At 37.3% G+C, this 25,648-nt stretch overlaps 5 protein-coding genes and 1 pseudogene across 7 annotated transcripts; 4 read left to right on the top strand and 2 right to left on the bottom strand.

Annotated features, from left to right (window-relative positions):
- Positions 1-10: 10 nt before the first annotated feature.
- LOC111432362 (uncharacterized oxidoreductase At4g09670-like) lies at positions 11-1,098 on the top strand. Its single transcript, XM_023069209.1, has 2 exons — positions 11-541; positions 1,015-1,098. Exons 1-2 carry the CDS (start codon positions 77-79, stop codon positions 1,096-1,098), a joined length of 549 nt encoding a protein of 182 aa, XP_022924977.1. The 5' UTR covers positions 11-76.
- Positions 1,099-4,271: 3,173 nt separating this feature from the next.
- Positions 4,272-7,598, top strand: LOC111432333 (receptor-like protein kinase FERONIA). 2 transcript variants are annotated; one of them, XM_023069171.1, is made up of 2 exons: positions 4,272-4,625; positions 4,693-7,598. In XM_023069171.1, the coding sequence occupies exon 2, from the start codon at positions 4,758-4,760 to the stop codon at positions 7,278-7,280; it is 2,523 nt and encodes an 840-aa protein (XP_022924939.1). In that variant the 5' UTR covers positions 4,272-4,625; positions 4,693-4,757; the 3' UTR covers positions 7,281-7,598. The 2 variants fall into 2 exon arrangements, with proteins under 2 accessions (XP_022924939.1, XP_022924938.1); XM_023069170.1 differs by having other exon boundaries at positions 4,272-7,598.
- Positions 7,599-7,923: 325 nt separating this feature from the next.
- On the bottom strand, positions 7,924-11,395 carry LOC111432342 (thioredoxin H-type-like). Of its 2 annotated transcripts, none has more exons than XM_023069183.1 (5): positions 11,103-11,391; positions 10,169-10,240; positions 9,923-10,045; positions 8,962-9,084; positions 7,924-8,383 (listed from the first exon to the last, which is right to left on the bottom strand). In XM_023069183.1, the coding sequence occupies exons 2-5, from the start codon at positions 10,187-10,189 to the stop codon at positions 8,231-8,233; spliced, it is 420 nt and encodes a 139-aa protein (XP_022924951.1). In that variant the 5' UTR covers positions 10,190-10,240; positions 11,103-11,391; the 3' UTR covers positions 7,924-8,230. The 2 variants fall into 2 exon arrangements, with proteins under 2 accessions (XP_022924951.1, XP_022924952.1); XM_023069184.1 differs by having other exon boundaries at positions 8,283-8,402; positions 11,103-11,395.
- Positions 11,396-13,034: 1,639 nt separating this feature from the next.
- On the top strand, positions 13,035-15,322 carry LOC111432361 (heparanase-like protein 1). Its single transcript, XM_023069208.1, has 9 exons — positions 13,035-13,250; positions 13,334-13,370; positions 13,453-13,639; positions 13,723-13,871; positions 13,951-14,187; positions 14,266-14,455; positions 14,566-14,691; positions 14,799-14,898; positions 14,980-15,322. The coding sequence occupies exons 1-9, from the start codon at positions 13,035-13,037 to the stop codon at positions 15,316-15,318; spliced, it is 1,581 nt and encodes a 526-aa protein (XP_022924976.1). The 3' UTR covers positions 15,319-15,322.
- A 3,897-nt stretch (positions 15,323-19,219) lies between these two features.
- On the top strand, positions 19,220-21,549 carry LOC111432360 (annotated as a pseudogene).
- Positions 21,550-22,511: 962 nt separating this feature from the next.
- Positions 22,512-25,403, bottom strand: LOC111432341 (ubiquitin-conjugating enzyme E2 28-like). The gene is made up of 5 exons (XM_023069182.1): positions 25,206-25,403; positions 24,986-25,058; positions 24,497-24,624; positions 23,641-23,745; positions 22,512-22,899 (listed from the first exon to the last, which is right to left on the bottom strand). Exons 2-5 carry the CDS (start codon positions 25,053-25,055, stop codon positions 22,756-22,758), a joined length of 447 nt encoding a protein of 148 aa, XP_022924950.1. The 5' UTR covers positions 25,056-25,058; positions 25,206-25,403; the 3' UTR covers positions 22,512-22,755.
- Positions 25,404-25,648: the final 245 nt, after the last annotated feature.

Below are 25,648 nucleotides of genomic sequence, written 5' to 3'. Positions count from 1 at the left end.
TTCTCTCTCGAGCCTATATAAGTGTACTTCGGAACACAAGCCGGAATATTACCGTCTAAAGCTCCGGGCGGCAGACATGGCCAACAAACCCGTCCGTTTCGGAATCCTCGGCGCCGCCAAGATAGGTCGGAAGATTTGTCGAGCCATTGCCGATGCTCCGAACGCCACTCTGTCGGCGATCGGCAGTCGTTCAGTGGAAAAGGCCTCGAAATTTGCGTCGGATAACGGATTAAGTGCAGAGGTCAAAATCTACGGTTCTTACGAAGCTGTAGTGGATGATCCGGAAATCGACGCCGTGTATGTGCCGCTTCCGACGAGTCTCCACCTGCGGTGGGCGGTGGTGGCGGCGAAGAAGAAGAAGCACTTGCTCCTGGAGAAGCCGGTGGCTCTGAATGTGGCGGAGTTCGATGAGATTGCGGCGGCGTGCGAGGGGAATGGAGTGCAGTTCATGGACGGTACCATGTTGATGCACCATCCTCGTACGCCCAAGATCAGGCAATTTCTTTCTGATGCCGACCAGTTTGGGCAGCTCAAGATGGTACGGAAATATATATATATATATATATATATATATATATATATATATATATATATATATATATATATATATATATATATATATTACGCACATCATCATGCATCATCATATACTAGTATACGATATCAGACAATACAGCTCATACATCATCATAACTCATACATCCTAAATTGTAATTCATACAATTTCCAATCGTATAGTAAGGTCATTTACTTGGTTGACCTTAGTCGAAGTAATCCCTAATTTAATTAACTTAAGCTCTCGTTCCTTGAGAACTGCTCCAAAGGTTGTCGAGGTTCGCTTCCTATCGCACCGTTTGTCACCTTTCGTTAGTATTTCACATATTAATTAATAATCCAACTAACAATGTGAAAAACAGCTCTAAAACAGCCTCAATTTTGACAACTGAATTCTCTCGCCAAAAACTACGAATTCTCCATCTCTCTCGGATTTCCTTTGCTTTCTCTTTGTTGTAGGAACTATGGGCGTTGGCTGAAGGTTTGTTGAAAGATGGTCGTGGAGCATGTTTCGGCATGGGTCGCAGAAATTCTGGCGACTGAATTTATTTATTTATTTTATTCGTTACAAATCGACTATAAGAAATTCCTAACTATGAATTCTTCCAGTATTTAAGTTGACTAAGAGAACGTCTCTAATTGAACCAAAAATTAAATTAGACAAATATTGTGGAGGATTATTGAGGGAGAGTCCCACGTTAGTTAATTTAGTTGAAGATCATGCGTTTACAAGTGAGGAATACAATCTCCATTGGGATGAGGCCTTTTGGGAAGCCCAAAGAAAAGTCATGAGAGCTTATACTCAAAGTGGACAATATCATATTGTGATTCCTAACATGGTATTAGAGTCATGCCCTAAACTTAACCATGTCAATAGAATCCTCAAATATCGAACAAAGAATTGTGAGCCTCAAAGGTGTAGTCAAAAGTAACTAAAGTGTCGAACAAAGAGTGTACGTTGTTCGAGGACTCTAGAGAAAGGAGTCGAGCCTCGATTAAGGAGATGTTATTCAAGAGCTCCATAAGCCTCAAAGGAGGCTTATAGTGTACTTTGTTTGAGGGGAGGATTGTTGAGGATTATTGGGAGTGAGTCCCACATTGGTTAATTTAGTGAAGCCCAAAGCAAAGCCACGAGAGTTTATGCTTAAAGTTGACAATATCATACCATTGTGGAGAGTCGTGATTCCTCACAAATATTCACCTTAAAAACCAGTCTAAAAATACACTTTTTAACCTAAAACAAAGGTAAAAGTAATTAATGTAACATAAAGTCATAATTAAAATAAGTTGACATAAATAATTAAATGGGAACAAATTTTCCAATATCATTATTACTTGGTTGGTATGAATCCATAAGCTAAAACAATTATATTCACATGACTATGGCCAAATGAATTGGAAATTATTACTATTTTACCACTAACAAAAATAAAGTTCAATATTTTAGGTTGGTGCTATTTTTATTTTTTACTTTATAAGACACTAAAAATTTTAAAATCCTTAAAAATTTTAACCCACTTTATCGATCTAATAAATAATTATCGGTGTTGGTAGGTTGGGTCAGGTCGGGTTTAGACATTTTTTAGACCTAATCCAATGGTTCGGGTCGTAAATTTTTCAATCCAAACAACTCTTATTAAATAATGAACTCGATCCGACCCAACCCAACCCAACTACTGGGTTAGGTTGAGTTGGGTTGAGTTGGATTGGATTGATTTAGATTATTCAAATCATTTATTTAATTTATGGTTGGATTGAGTGCCGCACAATCGCAAGTCCGCTGCCATTAAATGAGTTAAGCCTATTATTTAAAGTTGTTAGGTTAAATGGTAAAATCCTCTGATTTTACCATTACTTAAAGTTGGGGGCAACAATGTTAGGTAAATGACTTGAAAAATCGGAGAATTTGAGTAACTTGAAATGAAGTTATAGGGCAAAGGTGTTGGGTTGACTTGTAAGAAAATGCTCGGTAGAATCTTCCATCAGCTCATGATACCAGATACGGTAAATCAGTACTTATACAGAGATGATACTTAATAACAAGTATTTTGCTTGTGGCAACTAACCCTCTTTCTATTTCCATCGAGCCATGTATCCTCAACTTGATCAACCCACAATTTCTTCACGAGCATTCTTCAACGTGAAATCCACATACGCCTCTTTCTATTCCCACCTTTTGTTGGTCATCGAGTTATGTATCCTCAACTCGATCAACCCACACTCTCTTTCACGAGCAGTCTTCATTGAGAAATCCAAATAGGTTTTGTATACCTCGTTTACAGATTGTACAACTTTTTTATTTTAAATTTATTTACTTTAGGAAAAGATATTTTCTCAGTGACATTTGATATTAACGACCTTTTTCAATATGAATTAAGACTTTTTTATTTAAAGTGATGAATTGACTTGACCCGAAGAGACCATTAAATTCTTTAGGTTTAATTATATTCCAAATTCTTTGGTCCACTTGACTTTATTATATATGGAAGCTTATTCCATTATGCCAAGTCATCATTGTAAACAAAGAAAAAATCGAGTTGACTTTTAGTCTACCCAGGTCAATATTGAAATAATAATTTTAATAATAAAAATAATTAGAATCAATTAAAAATTTTAAGAAGATGATTGATTTTATTTTATTTTTTAAATTTATGGTCTCCATAAAAAAAAACGAAAAAATATATTAGTTCTATTAAATTTTAATCTTAAGTTTATTTAATCATTATCGGACATATATTTAAATTTTTTTAATACACATCAAATTAATAAAAAAAAATTGACCTTTATAATTTATTTAAAAAAATATTTTTTAATTTTTAAAAGTATTTCTACTGTTAATTTGTATGTAAATTAAGTATTTATTTAAAAAATATCTTTAAATTTTAAAAAATATTTAAAAATATCTTCCAACTTTTAAAAGTTTCATTAATATCCACGAATAGAAAAGTGGTGGACTCAGCCACGTCAGCCAAGTTTCCAAAAATAACCGGTGGTTGTTTGGGAATAAAATCCCAATAATTGAAATGAAGGTAGCAATTTAACTATATTTTTAAATTTAATTTATTATTTTTTTTGTAATATAATAGTTCTATTATTTAATTTTATTAGTATTATTTTGAGTTTCGTTTTTTTTTTGACCGTCCGATTGAATTCTCCCTCTCAGATCCACCGTTCATTGGGTCATAACGTAACATTCCCCACAAACTCAATCTTTAATTTTTTACAATTTTAACTCCTTAAGATTTGGTAAATAATTTATTTAGATATGAATATTAAATTTATATTTATTAATGGTTTAAGTTCGAAAACAATATATATGGTTAATTTTCTATTAAATATATAGTAAAAATTAATATTTATATATATATTTTTCTTTTTTTTATCTCCGGTCAAATTAGGTTACAAGTAAAAAAAAATTTAAATCTAAGAGTATATTTAGAATTTTTTAAAGAATATTATTGAAAATTTAAAAATTTAAAAATATTTTAAAGAAAAAGTGCTATTTTTTATTAATTTAGTTTTCAAATTTATTATATTATTATATATATATATACATACATTTATTTTATTTAAATGGATAATTATCTTTTTAATTATTAAAAAATATATATAAAAAATTGGGCTGTGAACGTTGTTTTGAAATAAATAAAATAATTTTTTTACATATTAAACTTTTATTAAAAAATTATTTAAAATTTTGAATAAATGGTTCGGTACCGAAGCCATTGGTTGCCACCATCTTCATCTTCTTCCCCATTTCCTCTGGTTTCTTTGTCTTCTGCTTTCAGCCCTTCCACCATTTTTTCACACTCTTCTCTCTGCTTCTCACCCCATCAATTTGCTTCCATTTTCTGAGTTTTCTTTGCTTTGCCTCGATCTGATTTATCTTCATTGGCTCGTGATTTCTTGGATTTGATTTCGTTGCTTGCTCATGTTCGGCTCTGGTTATTTACTTCTTGTTCTGTCGATTTCTGTTTAGGAAGCTTTGGATTCTTCTCGAGTTAGCTGTTCATCTTGTTCTGATCTACTGGAACAAGTTTTCGAGTTGATTCATGAAGGAAATCCATCACGTACGTCTTGCATTTGCATCTATCTGTGTTTTCGTTTTCTTGTTCTTCAATGTTCATGTGATTTCAGCACAAAACTACATCCCTCGGGATTTCATTCTCCTCAATTGTGGAGGACCTTCCACTGCCAACGACATGGATGGCCGGAAATGGATGACCGATGACAAATCCAAGTTTCTTCCCGCGACAGGGAATAGCACTACATCGAGAGCCGCTACTCAGGTTCCTTCAGTTCTTGAAACTCCTTTCATGACGGCTAGGGTTTTTCACTCTAATTTCACCTATACCTTTCCTGTGGCTCCTACTCGTTTATTCCTTCGTCTGTACTTTTATCCTTCTTCCTATGGCGGCCTTGATGCATCTGATGCTCGATTCTCTGTTTCCGCTCAAACCTATACTCTCCTTAATAACTTCAGCGCTTCACAAACCGCTGAGGCTTTGTATTCTGCGACTATCGTTAAGGAATACTCGATCAATGTTGAAAATGGAAGGTTGAGCTTGACTTTCACTCCATCCCCCACTCATCCAAAGGCTTATGCGTTTGTTAACGGGATTGAAATTGTATCTATGCCTGATATTTACAGTGAAACTTCCGGGACTGTTTTGATTGTTGGCCAATCTAGTCCTTTCACTGTGGATAACACCACTGCGCTCGAGAACATCCATCGGTTGAATGTCGGAGGGAATTATATTTCGCCTTCTGCTGATACGGGGATGCATAGGCCTTGGTTTGATGATTCTCCATATTTGTTTGCTGCAGCAAAGGGAGTGACAACGATTACGGATCAGAACACAAGGATTAGTTATCCTCCCAGTATTTCTACTTATGTTGCGCCGGTTGATGTCTACTCTACTGCTAGAACTATGGGACCTGATAACAATGTCAATCTGAATTATAATTTGACATGGGTTTTCTCTGTTGATTCTGGCTTCTTTTACCTTGTTAGGCTCCATTTTTGTGAGATTGCTGCAGGTATCACGAAGGTTAACCAAAGAGTGTTCGACATTTTCATCTTTAATCAAACTGCTACGCTGGGTGTTGACGTGATTGAATCGGCTGGAAGTAATTATGCTGCTGTGTTCAAAGATTATGTGGTTATGGTTCCAAGTTATGGAGATCCGCAGAAGGATTTATGGCTCCAGCTGCATCCACACAAGTCTTCACGACCCAATTACTATGATTCAATCTTGAACGGAGTGGAGATCTTCAAAATTAACAACTCGGATGCTAATCTTGCAGGGCCGAATCCTGTTCCTGCAGCGAAACAAGAGATTATAGATCCATCATTAGCCATCCCAGGATCATCTCACGGTAAATCGAAGAACAGGATGGCGATTATAGCTGGAGTTGTTTGTGGTGCAGTTGTTTTGGGTCTGATCATTGGTTTCTTTGTTGTTGCTGCTAAGCGTCGGCGTGGGATGGATTGTATTTCTGTTACAGGACAATCAGGATGGCTTACTCTTTCTGTCTATGGAAATTCCCCTTTGGCTGAGATAAATGCAACTGGAAGCTATGCATCCTCCCTGCTTTCCAATTGCCGCCACTTCTCATTTGCTGAGATCAAGGCTGCCACAAGGGAGTTTGATGAATCTTTAGTACTTGGAGTGGGAGGTTTTGGCAAAGTTTACAAGGGAGAAATTGATGGTGGGACTAGGAAAGTTGCTATCAAGCGTGGGAACCCTCTCTCGGAGCAAGGTGTTCATGAGTTCCAAACTGAGATTGAAATGCTGTCTAAGCTTCGCCATCGCCACCTTGTTTCATTGATTGGCTACTGCGAAGAGAATTGTGAAATGATCCTTGTTTATGATTACATGTCTCGTGGAACACTCCGTGAGCATCTCTACAAGACCCACAACCCACCATTGTCTTGGAAGCAAAGGCTTGAGATTTGCATTGGAGCTGCCCGTGGACTGCATTATCTGCACACTGGTGCCAAGCATACAATTATTCACCGAGATGTGAAGACAACCAATATCCTTTTGGATGAAAAGTGGGTGGCGAAAGTATCCGATTTCGGGTTGTCGAAAACTGGTCCGACAATGGATCACACACATGTTAGCACTGTAGTGAAAGGTAGTTTTGGATACTTGGATCCTGAATACTTTAGACGACAGCAATTGACTGAGAAATCAGATGTTTACTCGTTCGGTGTCGTTCTCTTTGAGGTTCTATGCGCTCGGCCAGCTCTGAACCCAACACTCCCCAAGGAGGAAGTGAGTTTAGCAGAATGGGCTGCTCATTGCTACATCAAAGGCGTTTTAGATCAGATAATCGATACGTTCCTAAAGGGAAAGATTGCATCCGAGTGTCTCAAGAAGTTTGCGGAGACAGCAATGAAATGTGTGTCCGATCAGGGCATTGACAGGCCGTCCATTGGCGACGTTCTCTGGAATCTAGAGTTTGCATTGCAGCTGCAGGAGAGTGCAGAAGAGAGCGGCGAGGTAGGCAGCGGAATGGAAGTCAAAGGTCAGCTTGACGTTGCTTACAAAGGGAAGATGGATCCTGATGCTTCCCCTGGCATGGATGGAAACATAACCGACTCGAGAAGCACCGGAATCAGTATGAGCATCGGAGGCCGAAGCCTCGCCAGTGAAGATTCCTACGGGTTGACGCCGAGTACCGTCTTCTCACAGATCTTGAACCCAAAAGGTCGTTAACATAACAAGGAGAGGTTGAACTCACTCAAAACTTAGGAAGTCCATTATACATGTATACTTCTGATTCATCAAAACTACAAGCTTTTTCTCTCAATTACTAGAGATCCGTTCAAATCCAAAGCAAAAGCTTCTGTTATCCTGCCTGCTGGTATGATTTGTATGTATAAAATATTAGATGTCAACTCTTTTCGCCTACTCTATGCTTAAACGCATTTAAACTTTAATTTGATTCAAATCGTTGATGTAGAAACACATGAATGTATATCATATTCAATCAGTTTGTATAAGACTAAACCAAGAAACATGAGAACTGTTTCACCGAGACTTGATTTGAATTTTAAGCGAGTTATGAACTTTCATCTTATGTATTTGTATGGGTGAGATTTAGCATTTTAAAAATTCGACTGTGTAAGGAGCTAAAATGCAATTGTGACAAGAGGTATCGATGGAAGAGGAGAAGAGAGAATTGGATAGAGGGACTAAAATGGTACTAAACTCAAATCTCCACGGTTAAAATGATAAGTTTGAAAATTCATTAGACATAAATTCTACCGAACTCAAACTTTAGGAACTAAAAATGTTCTTTTTATTAAAAAAGTCAAAACTATTTGACATTAACGTGTTGATATCAACATAGTTTGACGGGTAACAATATATGATATTATTAACATCTACAAACGTAGAACCCAAGAACACGGTTATACAACCTATAATACAGATCCTGTTCAAGTACGATCGAGTATAAGTCGTGAAAAAGATTGTACATACTTCATCTAAATCTTATTTTTTCTTGAACAGGACCAATAATTCAAAACCTAAAGCTTCAAGAACTCATAAATATTTCTAAAAAGTCAACTTCACAGGTATACACAGAAAAGAGGAATCATTGTACAGATGAAAATAAAACAGACATCCATAATTCAGAGCTTCAAAATGATACTTACCAGAAGTCAATGCCGGTCGGGGACCAGAGAATCCGCCATTGCAGTAATTTTCTGCTGAAGTTCGGGTTTATTCGCTCCGACGAGCTTGTCGATTTGCTGCCCATCCTTGAGGAAGAAAAAGGTAGGAGTAGCTTTGATATCCCAAGAAGTGCTGAAGTCCTGCAATAGACCAAGAATACTGAGAAAAACAAGGACAACCCTAACGTTGACATAAAATTATCGAAAACGAAATTTTTCTGTAACAGCTCAAGCCCACCGCTAACAGATATTGTCCACTTTGGCCCGTTACGTATCGCTGTTAGCCTCACGATTTTAAAACGCGTTTGTTAGGAAGAGGTTTCCACACCTTTATAAAGAATGTTTCGTTCTCCCTCTTCAACCGATGTGGGATCTCACACTTTCGCTCTTTGTATCGAATCTCCTCGTCTTGGCTCAGTGAAAGGGTACTAAACCCATAGCAAAAAACAATGCATTTTAAACGTATACAAACCCGAGCTCAGACCACCTGTTATACATCAACATATATGCTTATATCATTCAACATAAGCATAGCTCAATCGGTAACATGCGTTAACATAAGTTGGGAACGTTAACATAAGTTGAATTCCCACTTTCTAGATCGTAATGCTATATTCTCCCACAAAAATGGACCCTTCTACGTCAATTAAATGCAAAGTAAGCAGATAATTAATCAATCAAATATCGACTTCTCAATAGTTGGATGAATGACTACTTACACTTAATTCATCAACATCAACTACTAGGAACATCAATGACGGGTATTTCTCCGATAATTCGCAGTAGAACGGAGCAATCATCTTGCAAGGACCACACCATGTCGCACTGAAGTTCGCAATCACCTGTCGATGCATAATCGAGATTATGAAAGTGATTCACCAAAAAAATTGTAATATCTCAAGCCTACCGCTAGCAGATATTGTCCTCTTTGAGCTTTTCCCTTCAAGGTTTTTAAAACGCGTCTGTTAGATAGAGGTTTCCACACCCTTATAAGGAATGTGTTATCCCAGCGTTCGGCCACTCGAAACCTTGCTCTGATACCATTTATAACAGCCCAAGTCCACCACTAGCACATAGTCCTCTTTGGGCTTTCCCTTCAAGGGTTTCCCCTCAAAGTTTTTAAAACGTGTATGTTAGGTAGAGGTTTCCACACCCTTATAAGGAATGCTTCATTCCCCTCTCCAACCAATGTGAGATCTCACAATCCACCCCCTTGGGAGCCAACGTCCTCACCAACACACCACCGAAACTTGACTCTGATACCATTTATAATAGCCCAAGTCCACCGCTCATTGGGCTTGTCTTTCAAGGGCTTCCTCCCAAGGTTTTTAAAATGCGTCTGTTAGGGAGAGGTTTCCACACCTTTATAAGGAATGCTTCGTTCCCCTCTCCAACCGATGCAGGATTGGGGCCCAACGTCCTCACTGGTACACAACCCAGAACCTGACTCTAATACCATTTGTAACAACTCAAGCTCACCACTAGCAGATAGTCTTCTTTGGGCTTTCCCTTCAAGGGCTTCCCCTCAAGGTTTGTATGACCCGTCTGTTAGGTAGAGGTTTCCATACCCTTATAAGGAATGTTTCGTTCCCCTCTCTAACCGATGTCGGATCTCACAAAAATAAAGAAAAAAAAAAAAAAGATCACTCAGTAACCGAACAACTCAAACGAAAATCTTACGATCTTGCCATCCGAACGGGCTTCTTCGAGCTTTTGATCCCAAGCTACTTTGGTTGTGATGAGATGCACATTTCCAGCACCAAACTCAACATGATGCTCAGACTCCTCATCTTTGATATCAGGCTGGGAACAGTGGACACAATAACCTCCCAGTTAGATCATTGTTAATCAACACATAAAACATGCATCAAGCCAAAATCTCGAAGACTTATATCATTAGATTAAAAGTCCCAAAACAACTCCTACCTTACTACAGCAAAGTCCCATTTGACGGTCGACGTGCAAAATTTCGAAGTGTCCAATGAACCACAAGGTAGGCTGAAACAAGCAAAAATTCAGTCTAAGCATCTGATATCAAGGGAAGAACACAAGACATATAATATAACTCCTATGCTAAGAAATAGATACTATGACCTTGTCCTCCAAACTCAAGCCCACCGCTAGTCGATATTGTCTTTTTTGGGCTTTCCCTTCAAGGGTTTCTCTCAAAATTTTAAGACGCGTCAGCTAAGGAGAGATTTCCACACCCTCGTAAGGAATGCTTCGTTCTCCTCTCCAATTGATGTGGGGTCTCGCAATTCGCCCCTTGGGGCCTAACGTCCTTGCTGGCACACCGCTTGGTGTCTGGCTCTGATACCATTTGCAACAGCCCAAGCCCACCGCTAGTCTTCTTTGAGCTTCCCCTTTCAGGCTTCTCCTCAAGATTTTTAAAAAGCGTCTACTATGAAGAGGGTCTAGCCTTACTCCGATCACCATTCGGTGTATGTCTCTAATACTATTTGTAACCATTCAAGCGATATTGTCTTCTTTAGACTTTCCCTTCAAGGGCTTCTCCTCGAGGTTTCAAAACTCGTCTAGTAGGGAGAGGTTTCCACACCCTTATAAGAAATGCTTCGTTCCCCTCTCCAACTCAAGCGGGATCTCACCATTCGTAAACCAAGAAAAATGCGATTCCCTAAGGAAAGTAAAAGGGAGCTGCAGCAGAAAGGAATCGAATAAAATCATGGGTAGAACACTTCTAAACTTTTCCCCAGTTCTAAGTTCCACAACAGACAGATAGAAAACAAAAATGAAAAAGAACGCAGTAACCCATCTCATCAAATTCATAAACAAACAAGTGAACAACAATTCCAACAGAGCAGAGCAGAGCAGAATCCCATTAAAGAACACAGAAAATTACCCTCAAGAACACCCGGATAGGAGCCTCAAGTCAATTCAGCAGCCCGCAGAGGATGATCCGAGCAAGGAGCGAACAAAAAACCCACACGGGGTTCGTGGAAAACCCTTCTCCTGGTAATCGATTTAGAAGAAAGGCTAAGGAAATTCAGAAAAGGCTCAAATCGGAGGGGATAAAGGACTGAACCCCCTAAGCTGTGGGTTAAGGACGATGCGAAAAGGACCTATCTGTCTCTCACTCTCTTGGATTTTGACTCAGACGCATAATGGAGACTTGGAATTTGATATGAAAATGGTTAGAAACTTCCTACAAATTAACATATTTTTTTAAGCATAATTTTCTATAGCTAATGGTTGTCGTTTATGTTTTTATAATACTCTTTAGTGCTAATGAGACTTTTGACCCTTCAACACATTTTTATTAAATAATTAATAAAAATACTTAGGCTCGAGAAAATATTTTTAAAATTTAAAAGTATTTTTTAAATATTAATTTCTTTCCAAATCTAACCCTAACAGTATTTTTAATTTTTTTAAAGGGTATTATTGACCTTTTAAAAGTTTAAAGGTAGCTTAGAAATTTTATTATAAAGTTTAAGGGTATTATTGACATTTCTGAAAATTCAAGGGCATTTTGAAGTTACTGGACATCAATATTGTCGATGTTAACGAAAATATCGAAGTCTCAATTTTATAGAAAAGTCAATGGTGAGATCCATCCAATATTAATGTCGATTAATACTTCTAAAAAAATTATAACACAAAAATAATTAAAATTAATAAAAGTGCATACTTCAATAGTGAAACTTCGAGAAATAAGTTGAAAGGAACTTGTTTGTCTTCCACCGTTTCTAAGAGTGAATACTATCCTCATAAATCAATACGGGTTCTTTTAACACGTGTTTTTTAAGAAAATTTTCAAAAGATCACCTAACTTAGAATTGCTCCAACCTAAACGTTCGAAATTCATAAGATTGAGTCAACGAAAAGGAAGTTGCACCTTGTTGGTATAGGTTGTAACTTCGATTCTTTTAGACCTTTCTCAACCATCATATTATCACGATCACTCTTATTTGAAGTGATCTTAGTTCATTCATGTACTCATTTTTCACTCTGGCGTCTCAGAGTCAAGTGGAACACTAATAATTGTCTAGGACTCGAGCTTAGAGAGACTGAGAGAAGTGTGACTACGAACATTTTTTGTTTTAGGGTTTCGTTTATCGTTATATTCTTTTTTAAGCTCGAAGAAATTTGGTTAAGTTTCAATTTAAAGAAAAAAAAACTTTTGACATAAAAATAAAATAATAATTATGATAATTGAAAACAGTTTCTTAAAAAAAAAACGTCAAAAAAATTCTAAAAAAAAAATTAATTGCACAATAAAAAAAAATACAATTAATTATTAAAGATATGAAAGTCAACAAATTGAAACCAACATGAGAGACCCTTGTGTTTTAATGCATTTTATAAATTAATTTAGAACTTTTTTTTTTTAATTTCTTCAATAAATAACTTGAAACCCATTAATATTAGGAGCGGTAAATTTAATTTTTTTTACTGTTACATTAAAAGAAAAAAACCAAGTTATAATGTCATAATCTCAAGTGTATATAAACTCCACTCCTCGAATTTGTATTCACCACTCTTTCCTTTCTAAACTTGATTTTGAAGGTTCGGGTTTCTCTATTTAGGGTTTCGGAATCCTTTTTTTGTTCTATCATTTCAACAGCGTCAACAACTCCAAGTTTGACACAGTGCCGAAATAATATAAAGGTAACATTATTACTATATCTCTGTATTCTTGCGACATAAAATCACAAACCAACAGTGACAGCCCAGTAAAATTTTGATGAAGAGACTTTGATATGCTTATGATTTATCAACAAAATTCCTCATTTCGACTCATTTCAATTGTTGGACAGGAGTTGTTTCAATAATGGAAAACAAAATCGTATTGATTTTTGTTCTTGCTTTCATCCCAACCATTTTGGGTCGAAATGCTACAACGGGTTCAATTGTGGTTGATGTAACCACAACAATAGCAGAAACGGATGAGAATTTCGTTTGCTTTACTTTGGACATTTGGCCCCATGACGAGTGTCGTTGGTCCAAACTTTGTGTTTGGGATGGTCATGCTTCTATGCTCAATTTGGTGAGAATATTTGACATCAAAAGAAAAGAAAATGCGACTCTGTAGTATTTTATTAATCAACTCTTTCTTCTATTTTGTCCTAGGATTTAACTCTTCCTATCATAAACAAAGCAGTTCAAGGTTTGAGTACTACCGATGAATAAATGTTTCCTTTTTACAATATTCGGTTAAAAATCAAACCTAATTTTCCTTCTATTGTTAGCTTTCAAGTCGGTAAGGATTAGAGTCGGAGGTACTTTACAAGACAAATTGATTTATAACGTTGGAGCCGGCTTCAAGGGAACCTGTCACCCATTTCAAGCAACCAAAGGTTCGTTGTTTGACTTCTCGGTGGGATGTTTGTACATGGAAAGGTGGGACGATTTGAACAACTTTTTCAACAATACAGGGTAAGTTATCTTTTTTTGTGTTTTTTCTTACTTTCTATTTATCGCTCCTGTACTAGATATATATATATATTTTAACGTAACAGGGCGATTGTGACTTTTGGCTTAAACGCTCTCTTGGGTAAGTACAAGACGCAAGGAATTCAATGGGAAGGAAATTGGAACTATAGCAATACCGAAGCTCTTATTCAATACACGATAGAGAATAATTATCAAATAAATTCATGGGAGTTTGGTAAGTTAAATCATTCAATTACTCTTGGTTGAGTTAACGACTTTAGTTCATGCTCACTGAGGCGTATGCCACTACACAGGCAATGAACTGGCTGGACTTAATAGCATTGGTGCCAGTGTTACTGCTGCACAATATGCAAAAGACGTTATTAAGCTTCGAGAAATCATAGATCGTTTGTACAATAACTTCCAACAAAAACCTATGATTGTAGCACCTGGTGCATTCTTTGATGAGAAATGGTACGGGGAATTTCTTAGAAAAACTGGACCAGGAGTTGTCGACGTTCTCACTCATCATATATATAACATGGGTGCAGGTTTGACTGCGATACTTACTACCATCCTCGTTATGCATTTTATATATAAATCTTACTAAGTGTGTTTTTGGTTTGTAGGCGATGACCCCAAATTGATTTATAGGTTCGTTAATTCAACGTATCTTTCTCAAGTATCGAACACATTTGAACATCTTGAGAACGTGATACAAAAGAATGCCCCTTGGGGTGCCGCTTGGGTTGGAGAAGCTGGTGGAGCTTATCAGGGTGGCAGTCCTCATATCTCCTATACATTTATCAATAGTTTTTGGTAATCAAATCTATTTCGACTTTTTTTCCCTCTTGATTTGATTCGTCTCCATTTAAACATGAAGAAAAGAACAATGCTCGAGTACTTACAGAATGAATTGAATGCATTAGGTACTTGGATCAGCTCGGGATGGCTTCAATGTACAATACAAAAGTATATTGTAGGCAGACTTTGATCGGTGGATTCTATGGTGTTATCAAATCCTCAACTTTACTTCCCACGCCAGACTACTATGGGTAACCCTTTCTAATTTATAAAAATTATACCACTTCTTCTCCGGTCTTCAAATCATCTATCTTTAAACAAATTCTTACTTGGTTCGATATTTTCTTTTTTTGATTAGTGCACTTCTCTTCCATCGACTCATGGGACCCCGTGTTCTCAAAATTGACAATAATGTCTCTTCTGACCTTCGTAGCTATGCCCATTGCTCGAGAGGAAGAGTAAGAAGTTGTTTTTAGATTTAAATAAATTAAAACTTTATTTGATACCATTTATTGATCCTAATTTATCATTTTATGTAGACCGGTGTAACCTTGCTTTTCATCAATTTGAGCAATACAACCGACTTTATAATTGACGTTGAAAACAACATCAACCTGAGTTCAGGTAAGAGAAACGCTTCAAAAGGTCAAAGAATGAAAATAGATTCACCGAGAGAGGAATACCATTTGACTCCAAAAGATGGTCTAGTTAGAAGTTCCACGGTGCTTTTAAATGGAAATCCATTGGAGACTACGAAAGAAGGAGACATACCAAATCTTCTACCTGTCTACCGTCAGAGTAACTCTTCTATACATATTGCTGGTTGGTCCATTGCTTTCATTGTCGTCCCTCACTTTGTAGCTCCAGCATGCAACTGATTCGGTTGCCACTCCTTTCTTTTAAGCCCACTCTTTTTGTTCTTAAGTCCGGAAAGCAACTAATTTTATCTTAGATGCACAAGAGTCATGTAGTCTCAAAAATAAATTTTTCAAATAAAAAACATAATACTGAATGCATCTTGTATTTATGCACTTCTCAATATTGTTATTACATTTATATCATGTTGACAATACGATGTATCCAAACCTTAAATTTTGACCTTAAATTCTTATATGATATAAGATTGATCCAAAATCAGTGTTAAACACATAAACCGATCATTTATGACACGTGGTAATGTGTAATATTCAGGGGTTTTGTCTTTCCCTCTGAAAATATCTACAAGAAGAGGAAAAAAAAAATCAAGAAAAGAGGGAGAGTGAAGTTAGGGTTTAGTGAAGGAAGAACAAAGAGGAAGTAAGGATAACGGGGTTTGTTTCAATCCAGCCTGGAAGATCGAAATCGATTGGGAATTCCCCGAGTGGTGAAAACTGAATATAATTGAGGAAGATCGGGTTTTGAATCGTTCGTTTCCGCCCAGAATCGTTCAAGAACTCGAGGTAAGTCCATGGGTATTTAGTCTTGGGTTATTCTTTTTTAAGATTTGAGAGTTGTAGATGTCTTTAGGAACTTATTCCTGAGTGTGTTGTTCTAGGAGAGGAAGCATTGCGGATTTCTTGTTCATATTTGGTGGAAAACGTGTAGGAATCGAAGTTCTTTGAGATTTCAAAGCTCAATAAGGACTTGTAGTTTTTCGAAAGTTTGAACGCGTTGATTAGATTGTGTTCGGCTAAAAATTACTTTCGGAGCGCTGGATATGTGGTCTACAATTTTCGTTAAGAAGCCTAATCATTTTGGATTACGAATTAGATGATATCAATATCAAAAAAAGAAAGTTTGAAAATCGAAAAAACATAAAGCACTCCCTAGATTCTGGGCTTGTGCAGGCGAACCACGAATAAGTTGCAGGAACATGTCAAGCAGTCGGTCGGAGAACGCGTCTAAATCAACCAAGAACATGTATCGTGTTAGGTTATGGAGTCGGCTGATTATTTATAGGTTATTCAATGCTTACACATAGTAAGGCTATATAAATGACATATACAACAAATGGTCAACTATAGTAAATAGTCATGAATAGTAAACAATTATATAAATGACATATACAACAAATGGTCAACTATAGTAAATAGGCATGAATAGTAAACAATATGTATAGTAAATGTACGGTAAAACTATATATATAATTGATAATTAATATATATAGTAGATGACTATATCGGGTAAAGTTATATAAATTAAACTAAACGATTGATAATTAATATATATAGTAGATGACTATATCGGATAAAGTTATATAAATTAAACTAAACCATATATATACTCCTTAGGCAGTGATGTAAAGATATACTTTCTACGTTATATGTCTTCACTGGTACTCTACATCCTTGAAGTCATCAATATAAACTTCTATTAAATATTCTTCCTTACAGTTTTTCTATCTTGTTCGTTGTGTTCATCTAGATCGAGTGTGTGTTGTTGTGCAATCCTAACATATCGTCCTACTTCTTGATAAACGTGTCGGACAATCTGTGGAGACGAGTCACCCAGACTCAACCCGATTCACGCCCCATTCTGTCGACCCGCGGTCAAACCCAACAACCCGTGCCTGACTCGAGTAGCCCCTAATCGGTTCTTAAGCTCCACGTGTTGCATCCACATAATTCGAGGGTATGTTGCATTTGCTGGGTCCTGAAGTGGGGTTCTGCCCACACGCTGACTGTGCATGGAGCCTTGCGCGTTTCGTTGGTGCATGCGGCCCGGGGAGTCCCTATTTTTTTGCCAGTTTGTCAATTTTTTATCTCGATTTCGATACTAACAATAAATTTAATGTGAATTAGGTTCCCTTAGAGAAATTTTGTTATTTTTGGACGTCTCCTTGGCTAGAAATTGTACTTGGGATGGCACGCGATAGACTTGTAAGTAACCACATGGACTTCTAAGTAGTGCTTGAAGGGATCACTTTGATTTCCCTGCATGCTAGTAAAAGAAACCCTACGGTTAGCTCGATTTGACCAGTACCTTGGAATATTGGTGAACTGTGTGACTATGTTCTCTTCTATATGGATATTGGTGAATTGAACCTCACATGTCGTATTATGCGTTTTTATACTGCTTGCACATTGTCATACTAGATTGGAGGATGAGATCTTTTGTATTTGCACTTCAGGTGCTTGGTTGATGTTATTGCCCCGTATAGCATGTGTGTAATTGCTTGCATGATTGATTGTACATCATCTCCAGGAGATTGAATGTTTAATTCTCCCTGTAGAGGACTAGCAGTAGAAACGACCTTAGACTGTTGTTTGTTTCTAGTTCGACTAGTCTACGACCTAGGACGGAATGCCTTCAATGGACGAGCGCTATGGAATTGTGAGAGATGATCAGTGGGTGAAACCACGTGCTCCCAACCAATCCATCTCAGGATGTTGAAATTGCGTAATCCTAAAGACGTTGAACTACGTCAACAATCAAACTACCCTAGAGACCTAGACGCTCAATACAACTGGTACATATAGAGGGTAGCGCCCCCGACTTTGGGCGACTTTATGGCATATGGGATGGGTTCGCTGGCTACTTTCTATGGATGAAGAGTAGGTTAGCACTCACTATGTTGTCCCCACTTGATTGTGAGAGTGTTCTTGAGGTAGCGCCTCAACTCAAGAAACTGAACACTGTTGCGAAGGCTAACTAGCTACATAAGTATGTGCACAACAAGAACGACACACCTAGATCCTATTGATAGCCCGTTGTAACCCGCTAGGTCAAGGGTGTAATGAGAGCCTACAAGTAGTTTGCTTACTGTGTACATTTCTATATACTCATCCCGTTTTACATTCCCTTTTTTAGGTCCATGATGATGCTGGTGGTGGCGAGGGGGTGCTCGGGAGCTCAGTAGTCATAGAGGAATGTTGACCCATAGCGTCTATCGAGCCCACCAGTTTTGTAGTCCATATTTCTTTATTAAGCATGCATCTTGATTCCCATTCCCCTCTTTAAATGAACATGAATTAAGCACATACTTGATTTGTTTTCACTTTAGAACTGTAAACAGTGTTTGTAAAGTTTTAATCTGCGCTAAATTTTATGACTATTTTCCATTTCCTTCTCTTACATTCTACATGCATTATAGTCTTTCAGTCACATCCGGTGTTTGGACGCACCGAAATTCGTAGAGTGACATAAAGAAAAATGAGTTAATGATTTATTTTGGTCATTAAAATAGTGAATAATATTTAAGTAGTGTATTTTTTAAATTTTAACATGAAAAAAAAAACGAATGAAGAAACCTTACATAGGTCATTGAAAGCATTGGTGAAACAAAAACGTCCAGAATCTTAAAAAGGAATTAATTGCACAATCTAAAAATACAATTAATTATTAATGTTATGAAATTCAATAAATTGGAACTAACATGTAACTCTATGTTTTAATGCCTTTCCTAAATTCACATATAATCGAAACAGCAGAATCTCAAGTATATATAAACCCTTGCGGCTCCAATTTGAATTCACCGCTCTTTCCTTTCCTTGATAAACTTGATTTTGACAGATTGAATTTCTCAATTTAGAGTCTCGGGAACCTTTTTTTTGTTCCATCATTTCAACAACGTCAAAGACTCCAAGTTTGACATACTGCCAAAATAATATAAAGGTAACATCATTACCATATTTTTGTATTCTCCCCTTATTATATCTCAATGTCTCCCGACATCAAATAACAAATCAACGGTGACAACCCGTCAAAATTTTGATGAAGATCATTTGATATGCTTACGTTTTATCAACAAAATTCTTCATTTCGACTCATTTCAATTGTTGGACAGGAGTTGATTCAGTAATGGAAAAGAAAATTCTATTGGTTTTTGTTCTTGCTTTCATCCCAACCATTTTGGGTCGTAATGCTACAACGGGTACAATTGCGGTTGATGTAACTACAACAATAGCTGAAACTGATGAGAATTTCGTTTGCTTTACTTTGGACATTTGGCCCCATGACGAGTGTCGTTGGTCCAAACTTTGTGTTTGGGATGGTCATGCTTCTATGCTCAATTTGGTGAGAATATTTGACATCAAAAGAAAAGAAAATGCGACTCTGTAGTATTTTATTAATCAACTCTTTCTTCTATTTTGTTCCAGGATTTAACTCTTCCTATCATAAACAAAGCAGTTCAAGGTTTGAGTATTTCCTATCATAAACAAAGCAGTTCAAGGTTTGAGTATTAACAATGCATAAATATGTTTCTTCTTTACGACATTCCGTTAAAAATCTAACATAATTTGACTTCATTAGCTTTCAAGTCTGTAAGGATTAGAGTCGGAGGCACTTTACAAGACAAATTGATTTATAACGTTGGGGCTGGCTTCGAGGGAACTTGTCACCCATTTCAAGCAACCAAAGGTTCATTGTTTGACTTCTCGGTGGGATGTTTGTATATGGAAAGGTGGGACAATTTGAACAACTTTTTCAAAAATACAGGGTACGTTATCTTTCTTTTGTGTTTTTTCTTACTTTCTATTTCCCCTTCTGTACTAGATAAAAAATTTTTTTTGATGTAACAGGGCGATTGTGACTTTTGGCTTAAACGCTCTCTTGGGTAAGTACAAGACGCAAGGAATTCAATGGGAAGGAAATTGGAACTATAGCAATGCCGAAGCTCTTATTCAATACACGGTAGAGAATAATTATCAAATAAATTCATGGGAGTTTAGTAAGTTAAATCATTCAATTACTCTTGGTTGAGTTAACGACTTTAGTTCATGCTCACTGAGGCGTGTGCCACTGCACAGGCAATGAACTGGCTGGACTTAATAGCATTGGTGCAAGTGTTACTGTTGCACAATATGCAAAAGACGTTATCAAGCTTCGAGAAATCATAGATCGTTTGTAGAATAACTCTCAACAAAAACCTATGATTGTAGCACCTGGTGCATTCTTTGATGAGAAATGGTACGGGAAATTTCTTAGAAAAACTGGACCAGGAGTTGTCGACGTTCTCACTCATCATATATATAACATGGGTGCAGGTTTGGTTGCCATACTTACTACCATCCTCGTTATGCATTTTATATATAAATTCGTACTACAAGTATTAAGAGTGTGTTTTTGGTTTGTAGGTGATGACCCCAAATTGATTTATAGGTTCATTAATTCAACGTATCTTTCTCAAGTATCGAACACATTTGAACATCTTGAGAACGTAATTCAAAAGAATGTCCCTTGGAGTGCCACTTGGGTTGGAGAAGTTGGTGGAGCTTATCAGGGTGGCAGTCCTCATATTTCCTATACATTTATCAATAGTTTTTGGTAATCAAATCTATTTCGACTTTTTTTCCCTCTTGATTTGATTCGTCTCCATTTAAACATGAAGAAAAGAACAATGCTCGAGTACTTACAGAATGAATTGAATGCATTAGGTACTTGGATCAGCTCGGGATGGCTTCAATGTACAATACGAAAGTATATTGTAGGCAGACTTTGATCGGTGGATTCTATGGTGTTATCAAATCCTCAACTTTACTTCCCACGCCAGACTACTATGGGTAACCCTTTCTAATTTATAAAAATTATACCACTTCTTCTCCGGTCTTCAAATCATCTATCTTTAAACAAATTCTTACTTGGTTCGATATTTTCTTTTTTTGATTAGTGCACTTCTCTTCCATCGACTCATGGGACCCCGTGTTCTCAAAATTGACAATAATGTCTCTTCTGACCTTCGTAGCTATGCCCATTACTCGAGAGGAAGAGTAAGAAGTCCTTTTTAGATTTAAATAAATTAAAATTTTATTTGGTGCCATTTATTGATCCTAATTTATCATTTTATGTAGTCGGGTGTAACCTTGCTTTTCATCAATTTGAGCAATGCAACCAACTTTATAATTGACGTTGAAAACAGCATCAACCTGAGTTTGCGGAAGGGAAAAGTTTCAAAAGGGCAAAGAATGAAAATAGATTCACCGAGAGAGGAATATCATTTGACTCCAAAAGATGGTCTAGTTAGAAGTTCCACCGTACTTTTAAATAGAAATCCATTGGAGACTACAAAAGAGGGAGACATACGAAATCTTATACCGGTCTATCGTCCGAGTAACTCTTCTATACATATTGCCGGTTGGTCCATTGCTTTCATTGTTGTCCCTCACTTTGTAGCTCCAGCAAGCAACTGATTTTGTTGCCGCTAATATCTTTTAAGCCCAACCTGTTGTGCTTTCATGTCCCGGAAGCAACTAATAATATTTTAGATGGAGTTGTTTAGTGTCAAAAATAATTTTTAAAAATAAATAGCATAGTGTTGAATGCATCTTGATGTGCGCAATATATATTTTGATGAATGTCGTACTTAATATGTTTTATGCACTTTGTGGCAATATGATGAGTATGATGATTGTGTGACGCGAGTGTCATATTGCATCATGTCGATCGACATAGGACATAACCCTAAGAGCGTGAAAATGATATTAATATAAATATAGACGAGTATGTGTTACCTAGAATAACAAAGAGATAGACTAGAGCGTTGTGTTAGAAGAGACATTATGATGGATTTATGTTCATAAAAAAAAGTGTAGAGGGACCTCATGCATATTCTATGTTCATAACAAGAAGTGTCCGATCTCACTCCCATCCCGTGGATATCTCTATTCTTTTACCACCATCTGTTTCTGTTTCTTGAATGTCCCTATCTCTATTCTTTACCACCATCTGTTTCTGTTTCTTGAATGTCTCTATCTCTATTCTTTACCACCATCTGTCTCCGATAAAAAAATCTCTTTAAATAAAAATTATTTTAGTAAGAATTAAAATAAATATTTTCTACTTCATAATTCTAAAATAATTCTCCCGAAGTATAACACCATCTTTCAAATAATTCAAAATCTTTTTCAATTCAAATAATTCAAAATCTTTCAAATAATTGAAATACGAATTAACAATTTAAATAATCGTTCCTATCCTCAAAAGGTTTCAAAGAACTCTATCTCCATTATCATCTTCGCCATCTCTTCCCAATAGAGCATCCCCGACTCCGCCCCCGACCTAAACAAAGAAGCTTTTGCGACGGAGATCGTTTCTTTTCGAGGGATTAGACACCAAAATTCCGATAAAAATGGAGGACAACACTTAACAATGAATAAATAAGAGCCTCCATCCATCTAATTTGACACCAACCTGCTTATATCTTTCATTCATAAATTTCAGTGGCAAAGTCAAAAACATCAGAAGACTTCCTTTCTTTTTTTCTTTTTTTTTCCTTTTTTGGTTTAAACTACTACACAGCCCAAATAACTGGAAGAAACGAAGAAATACAACACGAAGCTATGCCCAACATACCACACCAGAACCATCCATCATCAACGGTACGCTACAAAAACGTCTCAACCCATCGCGTACTTCTGAGTCCAGCTCCTTGCACTCGCTTCGTACTTGGCTCGGTCAGTCTTATACATGTGTGCAATCTCCGGTACGAGAGGGTCGTCTGGGTTTGGATCGGTCAGCAATGAGCATATGGAGAGTAGGACCTGTTTCATGAAAACGCCATTAAGTTTTAGAATTTGCTCGATCAAATCTTTTTAGTTTCTCTCTCTCAGGGAGCATTGTGGTTATGGGTCCCTGGCCTTAACTTCAAAGTTGACGAGAATGCAAGTTCCCGGGTAATGGGGTTTTTTACGACGATCGAAAGGTCGAGTGAAGATATCAAGCTAAGCTACTTAACTTGTTCGTTATTAGCAGTGTAGGTAAATGACCTAAGAGCCTCAACCCGACTCGTTTCGATAGAAAATAACTAACACTAATATTAGTTTGTGTTGTATACAGTGATGGAAAGTAATAATGATCGAATATTTAAAACACTCGAACAACAAATTAATGGTGGTTCTCAACTGCCACATAGCTACCCTTGGGATGGCAAGTCATCCCAAGATTAGTAGGGTACGGGCCATGAGTATAACGCAGGAGTAGGACCCGACGCCCCAATTATCAACATACAAAAAAGGACCGTTCAACTGCATAGAGAAATCATAGCTCAAAGAGTATCCAGATTGTTTACAGATACATCCGAGTTAGTGAATTTGTCGGTATAACGTTCCATCGAATAGGGAATTTCAAAAGAGTAGAGGCATCCATGCTACACATAACTTTACTATGGTAAAAGCACATAGATCTCAGACATCACAAGTTATGCAAACACCACAATGACAAGCCATAATTAGGAACCAAATGATAAACTATAAGTGAATCCAAAAAGAAACGGCCAAACAAACCTTAGAAATCGTAAGCGCAGGGCTCCACTGTTCTTTAAGGATGTCGAGACAAATGCTTCCATTGCTATTGATATTTGGATGAAACACTTTGGTCCTAAACGCAACCTGAACAACAATACACCACAATCATTATGGTCGGTGGTTGTAACAGCCCAAGCCCACTGCTAACAGATATTGTCCGCTTTAACCCGTTACATATCGACGTCGCCTCAAGGCTTTAAAACACGTATTGTAGGGAAAGGTTTCCACACCCTTATAAGAAATGTTTCGTTCCCCTCTCCAACCGAGGTGGCATCTCACGATCCACCCCCTTGGGCGTCCAGCGTTCTTGCTAGCACACCACTTGGTGTCCACCCCCCCTTCGAGGTTCAGCCTTCTCTCTGGCACACCGCCCGGTGTCTGGCTTTGATACCATTTGTTACAGTCCAAACCCGCCGCTAGCAGATATTGTCCGCTTTGGCCCGTTATGTATTGACATCAGCCTCACGGTTTTAAAACGTGTTTGGTAGGGAGAGGTTTCCACACCCTAATAAGAAATGTTTTGTTCCCCTCTCCAACCGATGTGGGATCTCACAATCCACCTCCTCGGGGGCTAGCATCCTCGCTAGCACACCGCCACCCAGGCCCACCACTAGCAAATATTGTCCGCTTTGACCCATTACATATCATCATCAGCCTCACGATCTTAAAACGCGTCTAGTAGGGAGAGGTTTCCACACCCTTATAAGGAATGTTTCGTTCCCCTCTCCAACCGACATGGAATCTCACAATGATCCTATTCTATTAGAAACGAAAACAATAAACATAGAATCATCTTGCACAAATCAGCATCAAACAGAAGACAAACATCATTCACCTTGGGGGGCTTGAAAGGATAATCTGGCGGAAAATGAATATTGACAAGAAAAACACCTCCTGAATAAGGACTATCAGATGGTCCCATAATGGTCGCTTGCCAATGGAACATGTCTTCAGCTACAGGACCTATCCTCAAAATTCAAACAAACATTCCAATCTCACAACTCCAAACAATATAAACATACATACAGACAGATCAAAATGTCGACGATCCGCTCACGAAAAACGCATCATAGCTCAACTGATCAACACATATATCTCCTAATATAAATATATATAGACAGATCAAAAGGTCAACAGCAATCAAAATCATATGATCTGCTCCGAAGAACACATCATAGCTCAACTGATTTAACGCATATATCTCGTACTCAAGTGTTCTAATCCTCGAAACACATCTCAAAAACAACCAATTCATTCAATAAAATTCGAACAAAATGATCAAATTAGGTAATCAAATAGGAAGATCGAGGCTCATAGAACATACCAGCGCTGCAAGACGTGGGCGGATCCTTCTGTAAATCCTTGAGTTCCTTCAAGATACGCTTCGAAGCCATGATCTACACACATAAACGATCAAAAACGAGAAGATTCAGAAAACCGATCAACGAAGAACAGAACAAACAAAGGGACATGCGATTAACAAAGAGAATCAACACAAAACGCAGAAAAAAAAGAGGGAAATCGAAGGGAAATGAGAGAAATACCTTGAGAAAACAAAAGGGTTTGCGATCGACAAGGGGATAAAGATCAGAGAAATAGGGTTCGAAATCAGATCGACGGCGGAACCCAGAAATCGCTGCTCGTTCGTCGGTCTCCTTACCCTTGAATTTTTTTGTGGAATTTGAGAATGTTAGAGACCGAAGAACTTCGCCAATCGCCAATCGCCAATCAAATGATTGAGGAATTTCAATATTTAAAGCGATCCCAAATCCACCATTTTATTTTACCGCAATCCAATCTTATCCATTCTTTTTTTACATATTTATCAAGTTTTTGTTTGTTTTTCTTATAAAAGTAAGAATCTTTTAGTCCTTATTTTGATTTTGCATCCAATTCAACTAGTTTTGATAAATACAAACAAAATTCGAATCACAGTTTATCGTGATTATCGTCCTTAAATCTAAATCTCAAAAACTTCTAATTTGTT

The sequence above is a fragment of the Cucurbita moschata genome, unplaced genomic scaffold, assembly GCF_002738365.1.
Source record: "Cucurbita moschata cultivar Rifu unplaced genomic scaffold, Cmos_1.0 Cmo_Scf00038, whole genome shotgun sequence".
Classification (NCBI taxonomy): Eukaryota; Viridiplantae; Streptophyta; class Magnoliopsida; order Cucurbitales; family Cucurbitaceae; genus Cucurbita; species Cucurbita moschata.
The sequence above is the reverse complement of the archived record's forward strand: the minus strand, read 5'-3'. Positions and strand labels throughout refer to the sequence as shown.